This window comes from Octodon degus, unplaced genomic scaffold (genome assembly GCF_000260255.1).
Source record: "Octodon degus isolate 3935 unplaced genomic scaffold, OctDeg1.0 scaffold00068, whole genome shotgun sequence".
NCBI classification, from domain to species: Eukaryota; Metazoa; Chordata; class Mammalia; order Rodentia; family Octodontidae; genus Octodon; species Octodon degus.
This window is the reverse complement of record NW_004524644.1, coordinates 600,713-610,588: the sequence shown is the minus strand read 5'-3', so window position 1 is coordinate 610,588 and position 9,876 is coordinate 600,713. Positions and strand designations below refer to the sequence as shown.

Sequence of the window (9,876 nt, the reverse complement as noted above, 5' to 3'; positions counted from 1 at the left end):
AGAGAGGCTTGATGGACGCCACTACAGCTGCTGCTCCTCCTCTGCTCTTCATTGTTTTCTGCCGCATGAACTGCTGTTGTTTGCCTTGGAGCCAGTGGAATATGGATTGAACCCTCCAGTAACTGTAAGCTAATAAACCTTTCCTTCCTTGAGTGTCGGGTATTTGTCCCAGCAACGAGTAAAAACTAAAACAGAATTTGGTACCAGAGGAGTGGGGTTGTTGCTGTGGCTATACCTGACAATGTGGATTACAAGCTTTTGGGAATGGCTTATGGGAAGAGATAGGAAAGGTTCGGAGATGTCGCCTACAAGGGAAGCGCTGTAACAGCTTTGGCTGTTCTGTATGGGAGATTCTGGTCAGAGCTCAGAAGACCAGAAGGTGGATAGAAAGCCGGCCTGTAAAGACCAGGCTGGGGAGGTTGTTGGACTGCGGATGATGTGTTACGGCTTGGCAGAAGGCTTGTCTGAATTTTGCTCCTGTCCAGAGACTTTGCCTGAGACTGAAATTAAGCACAGTAGACTAGTTAATCTTGAAAAAGAAATTTCAAAGCAGCCAAATGTTGGAGCAGTTGTTGTTGGGGGCTTTTAGCCAGATTTATGTTAAGAATGAAGAGCAAAGAGCCCAAAAGAATGATTTAAAACGTAAGTTTGGCCAGAAAGGAAGCACCAGAAAGGCTGTGGACTGTGAAGACAGAGTGGAGAGGATCTCCATTGTTGAGAAGGAACAGGAGAGTGGAAAAGATGTCCTGAGGGCATCACAGGAGGTGGCAGGCTCCTGCCCTTTGCAGCCCCAGAATCACAAGGGTGAAGAACTTTGCTTTGAGGAGAAAGCTGCAGAGCCCCATGTTCCAGAATGGAGGCAGCAGCCACACCAAGTTCCAGAATGGAGGCGGCAGCCACATCAGATTGCAGAATGGCGCCAACAGAGAATTTGTTTCTCAGAATCAGAGTTTGAATGCTCAGCAATCCAGGCACTCAACCCATACAGCCAAGAGAGAGGAAACCCTGGCTTCTGCTCCAGCTGGCAGCAGCCCTTGGCATCATCCACGTAGCTTTGGTTGTAGGCGCATGCAGAATGCAGGCGTTCTGAGGTTCAGAAGGCTTCCGCCCAGATTTCAGAAGAAGGCCTGGGAGGCCAGGCAGTGTACCCCTGAGAGGGCAGTGTGTGAAGCTGGGAATGAGAAGCCTATTCAGTGGAAACCTCAGAAGTTTGAAAAAGCCAGAAATGTGGATGGTCTAAGAAAAGCTGCAAAAAGGGAGCAAAGCAGGCCTGAGAGAAAAGCCAGAGGAGCTACCAGCAGAAGTGGCCTAGGGTTGGAGCCACGAAAGGCTTTTGGAGCTCACAACTCATTACAGGGTGCTTTGGATGGTCCACAGGAAATTACAGGACTTAACGTTTGTCCAACGTTTGTCCTTCGGGACCTTGGACTTGTTGTGGTCCCAATTGTTTGTATCCTGCTGTGTATATCTTTTGGAATGGCAATGCTTATCTTGTGCCTTTAGATGTTGTAAGTGTTTAACTTTTCATTTGTAGAGGGGCTCACAGCTAAGAGTTTGCCTTAGATCTTAGAAGCTTGGGACTTGGACTTTTCAGTGTTGCTGGAACTGGTAGGACTTTGGCAACTCTTAGAGGAGCCTTTGGACTCAGAGTTGGTTTATTAAACTCCTACAACCTGAACATCTTGCTAAATATTTGCTATGATAACTTTTGGTAGATCTTCATGTTCTATCTACTCCAAGGATATTAGCATACTTAAGTAGTCAATTTGTAAAATGTTTAAGCATGTCTGTGTACCTGGAAACTGGCTTTAAAAAGTGTAAGTCTAGTTGTCCAGTTGACAAGGGGTGGATTGTGTTAGTTGATACATTGTGTCAACTTGGCTGAATCAGTCTGGCAACTTGGGGGCCTCGCCCTGCATTGAGAAAGGCTTCCTGCTGCCCTGCCCCACTTCCTGCCTCCTGCCACCCACCCTGCTTCCGGAGAAGTCTCAGTCTTCGGAGGAGCTTGATCTCCACAGCCGAGCCACTTTGGAGGAGCTCCAGTCTTCGCAGTCAGCGCAGAAGGAAGAGAGAGGCTTGATGGACGCCACTGCAGTTGCTGCTCCTCCTCTGCTCTCATTGTTTTCTGCCGCATGAACTGCTGTTGTTTGCCTTGGAGCCAGCAGAATATGGACTGAACCCTCCAGTAACTGTAAGCTAATAAACCTTTCCTTCCTTCATTTTAAGTGTCGATATTTGTCCCAGCAACGAGTAAAAACTAAGACACCCAGTATAAAGATTAAACCAAAGGGTGCCCCACCACCAAGCTACATCCCTAGCCCTTTTATTTTGAGACAAAGTCTCCTTAAGTTGCCCACAAAGGACCCGAATTTTCTATCTTCTTGCCTCAGCCTTCCTTGGACCCAGAATTACAGGTGTGTACCACTGCCTGACCAGGAAATGTGCATTTTCCCAGGATGAAATGTTAATTTTTTAACAGCATACTGCACTCTATTCTTCAGTCCTCGGGAGCCACAAGCCTCCGCCAGCAATGGCCCTTCTAGGCAATGCCTCCAGAAATGCTTGGAAGAGAGCAGGAAAAGAAACCCTTTCTCTCTTTGATTCCGACATGGTCTGAATTATCTGAAATTTTTTCCCTTAAACTGTGGGTATACATGGCTTCTATAATTTAAAAATAATGGGAAAAAATAATACTGGAAAAACTCAGTATGTAAAAGCACATTAGATATTTCAAAGCCAATTCTTGTACTAAAAAATGACTTTAAACTCCTAATAACTAAACCTTGACGGCAACCTATACGTCTATCAACAGATAAGTACATAAAGAAAATGTGGCATTTACATATGCATACACAGTGAGGTACCAGCGTGCTATAAAGAAGAAATTTGAGTCATCTGTAGGAAAATGGATGCACCTTGAAAACAGTGCGAAAAAAAGAAACAGTGCAAAGTGAAATAAATCAGATGCACAACCTCAAATAACATGTTTCTCATGAGAAATCCAAAGCATAAGCAACAAACAAACAACAATAAAGGGAAACGGAGCTAGAGCTACTGCAAATGGGAGGGAGAGCGACAGACGGAGGGAAAGGTGAAGAGAAGGGAACCTAAAAAGAATTAAATGTTCACGTACATGCAACAGATACCCACTCTAAGAGTGGTCATAGGGGCTGGGGATATAGCTGAGCAGCATAAGCGCCTGCCTGGCAAATACAAGGTCCCGAGTTCAATCCCCTGTTCCACACAAAATAAAATAAATAAAAGTAGTCCTTATATATCATAAATAGATGCTAATAAAAATGATTTCTCCAAAAGACAAAACAAAATGAAACAGAAAAAAAATACTGAGGTCCCCCTGGTATAGTATTCAGACCAAAGAGGAATGTCTTTCGCACACTTTCCAAGGGACAGCAGAGTCCCCGCCTTCCAGAGCCCGGCTGTCCTCGCACTCACCTGTCATCTAGTGCGCCCCCGACGTCACAGTCACAAGGCCGACAGCCATCCAAATCGTTGCTCAAACCCCAGTGCTGTGGCTGCAGGACAAACAATTAAGCCCACATTTAAAGGTGTGTTTCTGTAATCATACAAGAGACTCAGTAGGGAACAAGTTCTGGCGTGTCTCGGTTCCTCCATCGAATGCTTATTTTCATAGTGAAAGCAAAAAGCCAACAAATGGAAGGAGTATTTTGAAACAGTGACAACTCCAGCCACAGGTCACTGGAGTCAGAGGTTACAAGGACTCACAGGCCAGCGCCTGATCCCAGGCTAGCTCTGTCATGCTCCACATGATTAGTAAGAACAAGCAGTAGACACCGGATTTCTTCGTTCAAACTACTCTAAGAGTTACAGCAAGTATTTGGCAGGCCTTTCCATTTCTCCTCAGTTCAGTCTGCCCTGAATCCCATGAGGAAACCATCTGAGGGTTCGTCTATGTGAAAACACGGCCCAAAGCTAGGAGTTTCCTCACAACTGAAGTGGGATCACCGAGGCTTGAGGACAGAGAGGCGGAAATAAGAAAGGGAACAACATCAAAATAGAAATGATCTCTGCATCTTGAAGATGTTGAGATAAAAGCAGGTCCACAGATTTAAATCAGACTTGCGCAAATCTATTTAAGAACCTAGCAGATTATATTCAAATTTATAGTCAGTGATCATAAAGAGTCCATGGATCCCCCAAGTTACAAAAGCAAAGAATATCACAGAAGATGCACAATTTTCTACAAAATTTCCTCCTCTAATTATTTCACTGAGGTAGAGCATTTGCCTGGCATGTAAGGACCTGCATTCAATCTCCAGTACCATAATAATCAAATATTAACTTCACTTTATAATCACTACAGTGAACTTTCTGTTGTACTTCCTTGCAGATTTTGTTTTCCTTGATTTTTTTTCCTCACAAAACATTATTCATATTTTGTGAGCTTTTAAAAAAATTTAATGACATAAGTATTTTCTCATGTTATTGTCATTTTTGAAGGCAACTACATATCACATTGTATGGAAGTCCCCAGATTTTTTTAACTGTGTTCCCACTGTTGTTTCCAAGTCTTCTTCCACAACAAATAAAAAGCCACAATAAGACCTCTGGTGAACACAACTTTGTCCGATCTTCTGATTATTTCATTAGGACAGATCCCCACTAGTGGGATTCCTTGGCCAAGGGCTAAGTACATTTCCACAGGCTGCTGACAAAATTCTTCTCTCTGCCCCATGCTTCTCAGAGCACAACCTCAACTGCATTTCCAGCAGCAGCAAACAAGTATTAATACCTCACCATGTCCTCACTTGCAGGAAGCTTCCTCATTTTCTAAAACTTGTTAATTTGTCTGTAAAATGGCACTTCACTATGAGTTTCTCCCATAATTCTAACTGTGCATCTTGTCAAATTACTCACTAGTAACTGACAATGTAAATTTCCTAGTTGCATCTGCTAACAGTAACACGTAAGGGTGATGGCAGAACCCATGACAACGAAGCAGCCCCTTTTGAGTAGTGTTCAAAAACTACTCACGATTTACCTACCAGACACTGGTCACAATGCTGTCCTGTCACCAGACGCTTACAGTAGCAAGCACCAGTCCCAGAATCACAAGGATTCCCACCAGGAATCGTTCCCAGAGGATTGCACGCACAAGCTGCGTTAAAGACAAAAGCAGGCTCAGAACCACGAACCAAGTGCGTCCCAAGCGGTGGAATTACTAAGCAGAGAGGGAGTCAGGCACACGGGAGAATTCCCAGACTTCCTACCAAACAGACTTACATTTACAACCAAGGGGATCCTCAGCACTTAAGTCATAAAAGCCTTCTTTGCAAATATCACAGTGCTCTCCTTCCACGTGTAATTTGCACCGACACTGGCCGGCAATGAGCCCAGTGGAGAAATCAGTGTAACTGTCACAGATGCCTCCATTCTGAGAGCCAGCCGGATCACACGTACACCCTAGCACAACAAAAAGCACCAGGTTAGAATGCTGGAGACACAGGTCTCTGGATAAATATATACACTTCCTTCCACCCTCCGAGCTACAAAGATCAGCCAGGGAAGGGCCCGTCTCCAACCATCACTGACTGGTGCTGCCTCGGATGCTGGAATGCGGAGTTCTGACTCACGACAAGGACTACACGTGAAAAGCAACGGCAGCAGATCCCGCGGGTGACACCCCCAACATACGTTCACAGACGTTGGGGTCCCGGATGTCCCGCTCTGGGTGCTGGTAGTAGAACGGTTTGCACTGCTCGCAGTTGCGGCCCATGGTGTTGTGCTGGCAGTCGTCACACACTCCCCCGCTGACGTTTCCGGTGGCCAGAAAAACCGCCATGTCAAAGTGACAAGAGCTGGTGTGCTCGTTGCAGTTGCACTCTGTGAGGCGAGACCACCGTCAGGCCTCCCGCACCTGCTTGCCAGGGCAGGTAGGGTGCCCACCCGGCACAGCACGGCCCTCACTGAGGCCAAGAGCCAGCAGCCAGCAGGCTCGTGTGGTGAGAAAGGCCTCCCCACTACACTGGTTTCAACCCTCCATCAGGCTGGAAACCTTAACTGCGTGAACTCTACTATGAAATAAAGTTATGAGGGGAAGAGGATGAGCTATCACAAGCACAGCGCCCCCCGGTGGGGAAAGCAGGAAATGCAAGAGTAGGAGGAAAGCTGCTTTGAGGTCCCACTGGGGCAATGGGGTGGGGTGTCCTTCATGACTCCAAGGCCCTCCTGCCTGACAGCTTGCTGGCAAAGAACATGGGGTGAAGGATGGGTCCACCATCCCCGCCTCTATACTAGGTTGGCCTCTTGGGGTCCGCTTCAGAGCCTTGTGGCCAGTCTTCTTAGGTGGGCATTTCTTTCTTCTGGCCTGCTTGGTTAAATTTAGCTTTAATCATACCAGACAATGCACACCAATTCCACTGCCTGCTCACAGTGACGTTTAACTCAGCATGGCCTTCATGGATCTCTACGTTCCCTACCTCCTCTGTCCCTGGGCAGCGGGACACCTGCAAAGGGCCCAAGCCTCGCCCCACAGCCTAGCTCTCCTGCTCCCCTAGACAACCTCAGGAACCTCTCAGACCAGCTGGGCTCCACCCGCTGGCAAAGCCTGGACCACACCAGCTCTCAGTGCCTTCTGAACTTCCCAGGACAGTGCCCCTGCAGGGACACTGTGTCCAAATAACTGCGACTTGGGTTTTGCAGGGGTGCAGGAGTGCTTGCAGCTACTGCACAGAGCGAGGCTGGGGGTGGGTGGGGGGTGGGGGTGGGGGAAGGGAAGGAGGGAGGAAGGAGGAAAAAGGAAGGAGGGAGAGAGGAAGGGGGGGAGGGAGGGATGAGTGCCAGAGGCCACAGACAGGCTGGCAGGGAAACAAGGCCAGAAACCCTGCTCTGTATCTCTTACACCGTAGCCATCTACCAAGCCATCCATTGCCTTCATTTTCCCTGTATGTCATCGTGTCCTGAAAACAGATCTAATGCCAAGGTCAACGCCTTGGTCTTCCTGGGTCAGTGCCAAACACATAGGTGCTGCTAGTTCACAGTACTAATATAACTGGATGCATACTGTTGGTCTCTTAGGGGCTTCCAGGGAAAGCCGGGAGAAAAGGGGCAATTAATCCTGCGTCCCTCGGCCAAAGAGGATGCTGTCTGAGCACGACTAAGCTGAAAACAGACGGGAACCTAGCTGACGCCAAGTGTCCCTTACAGAGACTTACTTTTACAGGCATTGCTGTTGCGACCTTCAGCGGGTCTCCAAGGTAAATCGTGGTAGAAATCCATGCACAGCTCACAGTTGAGGCCCTTGGTGTTATGCCGGCACATGCAGTGCCCGTGCACCTAGGAAGTTAGGCAAACAGGAAAGACAGAGTGATTGGCTCAATGAGATCGACAGCCACGCTTTTTCCACAGCCAACAGAAAGCACAAACTGCTTTTTTCCATACTAATCGTAGCTCCCCACAGTGAGGGTCTCTGTTCTTATTTGCTTCCTCCCGTACCAAGTGCTATCCATTCGTCCATGGCTATGACCCCACTGCTACAATCATTCCCACTGCATAACAGATGTGCAATAAATGTTTCATTGCGCATCTGTGAAAAGAACCCACATGAGCAAACTTAGCAAATTAAGATTTAAAAAAAAAAAAAAAAAAAGGACCTTAGGAATTTAAAAAAAACCTATGGGAGAGGAATCTACAAAAGCTAAGATGCACAACTACTTGTCCATGTACCAGCCAATAACCAGCTCGTATCACCGCAAGGCTTACTTACCACTGGGCCAGGTTAATCGTTTGGTTTTTGCTTTAGGTATAGCACTTAACAGTTTTTTTTCCAACCAAAGTGAAACTTCAAAAATCCATCATTTACTTTTTTTTCCCCTTCAAGTAGGAAAATAGAAAAATCTGAGAGAAAGATACAAATTAATTTGGCCCCAGGTGCCTGTGCTATCCTGTCTTACCACAAGGCACATAAATGATGACCAAGCTATCTCTGCTTGCCAAAAAACGCATATACTTGGGCACTTAACCTTACTGCTAGTTTCCAAAGAGTAGAATTCAGGAACAGGACCAACAGGTCCCCTCTGGACCAGTTTTAACAGGAGTGCAGGTAGGTGAAGATTAAAATCCCCTCATTACTAGGTGGTTTAACAAAACTGAATGTAAACTTCAAAGGTCAAACCACAAGAGTCTAGCATTGGAATAAACAGAACAACACTCTTACAATACACAGGCAGGCGATAGGACCTTAGCTACACAGATCTGTTACACTTGAAAGTAAACAGACTCTACCTAGCATCTCCTGAAAGATGCAGCGATTAGATTTGAGACAGATTCCTCCCCTTGGGCTCTTTAAATACCCAACAAGTTTATACATAGACTTCTCTGCCTGGAGTAAAGGGCAGGCAGGAATTTGAGGGCAGAACACACTCAATCCCAGACTCTGACAGATTAACAATCTTTGAGAAGAGAACAGAGAACAAGGAAAGGCACACCCTTCGTGCGGGGAGGCCGGAGGGGGTGGAAGGGATGGAGGGCAGGGGCAGGAGGGCTCTTTAGCAAGTGACTTGGAGGAGCTGCTTCCCATCTGGTGCGACAATCCCCACTGGTCTGAGAATTCTCTTAGAAGCTACTTATTAAATTACAACACCCTAACCCACTCTACCCATTTGGCAAATCATCCAGTGCCAAATTTCAACACATAATTTGCAGACACAATGTAAAAATGGGCAAGGAAAGACATTAGAAAAGAAAGCAAACTCCATTTGCTTTCTAAATGAAATCCCATGGGTCTGGATTAGGATTTCTGGCTTCTTTGGACTGGAATCAATTTGTACAGTGTAGCATACAGACTGAATTCTTGCGGTTTTTAATCTTCCTTAATGTAAAGGCAGACTCAATTGTTATTTAGACAACTTTTTAATCCTTGGAGACTAAACTACCTACGTGAGCAACAGCCTACAGCAATGAATTCCAGAAATTAATTCAGGGTCTATAAAATAAGCAGTCTGTACCTTCTGGTAGTTCAAGAGAAAATTAAATTCAAAGAGAACATCAGCAATTGGCCACCAACAGGGTGCTGCTGTGAGGGGCTAAATACAAGTGGAAAACTAAAACCTCTAAAAAATGTGAGAGGCTTTGGAGAAGACGAGCTTCGACTTGCTCCCTGCATCGCCTGCACAAGGAGACGGCCACAGGCAGGCTGACTCACCATCCCTTCCACTTCTTCGCTGAACCCATCCACAGGGGCGCACTCGCTGGCATGGCCATAGCAGAAGCAGTTTCCTCGAACCACCATATCGTACACTGCGTAGTAGTACTTTTCTCTGATTTCCATTCTGGAATCCAGAAGGTTATCTCCCAAGGTATGCAGCTTCACGAACTTGATTCTCAAGTTGGTGATTTTTAGCAGGTCTATAAAGGTCAGCAAGAAGACAAAAAGGCTCAGCAAACAGGCATGAATTCCTGTGCAGCAACACATCCATCGCTTCTTCTCTTTAGAGCAAGACTTGGCATGTGGCAACGGGTTAAGCGAAGTTTACTCTTTGGCTGACCTAAATGACAACTGTGAAGCTTAACATAATGTGACAGCTCCTGGAAGCAGGGAAAGGTATTGACTTCCCACCTATTTAATAAGAATATCTGATCTGCGATGCATCTGTTAGCAGACCAACAGCTTCAGGCAGAAGTGTGAACGTGGGGGAATGACAAGCATGCGATTACACGGATGCCGCTGGCCCCCTGTAACCTAAAGCATTCCAGTGGCACTCGCTCCGCGGCAACTGGTGAGTCTCCAGGTCAGAAAATTCCATTCAGGTGGGAAAGGACTTATTAAAGCGCTTCAATTTTTCATTATTATGATAACAGGAATACAATTTTGCATCTTTTTTGGAGAAAATATTATCT

The 9,876-nt window shown here is 46.2% G+C and overlaps 1 protein-coding gene across 1 annotated transcript in view; it reads right to left on the bottom strand.

The window, feature by feature from the left end:
• Nucleotides 1-9,876, bottom strand: part of Lamb1 (laminin subunit beta 1) — a 70,443-nt gene that overhangs the window by 42,416 nt on the left and 18,151 nt on the right. The window contains exons 8-13 of the mRNA XM_004634975.3: nucleotides 9,182-9,384; nucleotides 7,194-7,314; nucleotides 5,674-5,862; nucleotides 5,263-5,442; nucleotides 5,025-5,137; nucleotides 3,454-3,533 (exon numbers count right to left, since the gene is read on the bottom strand). Of these exons, the coding sequence (XP_004635032.1) occupies nucleotides 3,454-3,533; nucleotides 5,025-5,137; nucleotides 5,263-5,442; nucleotides 5,674-5,862; nucleotides 7,194-7,314; nucleotides 9,182-9,384 (886 nt within the window). The remainder of the gene's footprint in view (nucleotides 1-3,453; nucleotides 3,534-5,024; nucleotides 5,138-5,262; nucleotides 5,443-5,673; nucleotides 5,863-7,193; nucleotides 7,315-9,181; nucleotides 9,385-9,876) is intronic.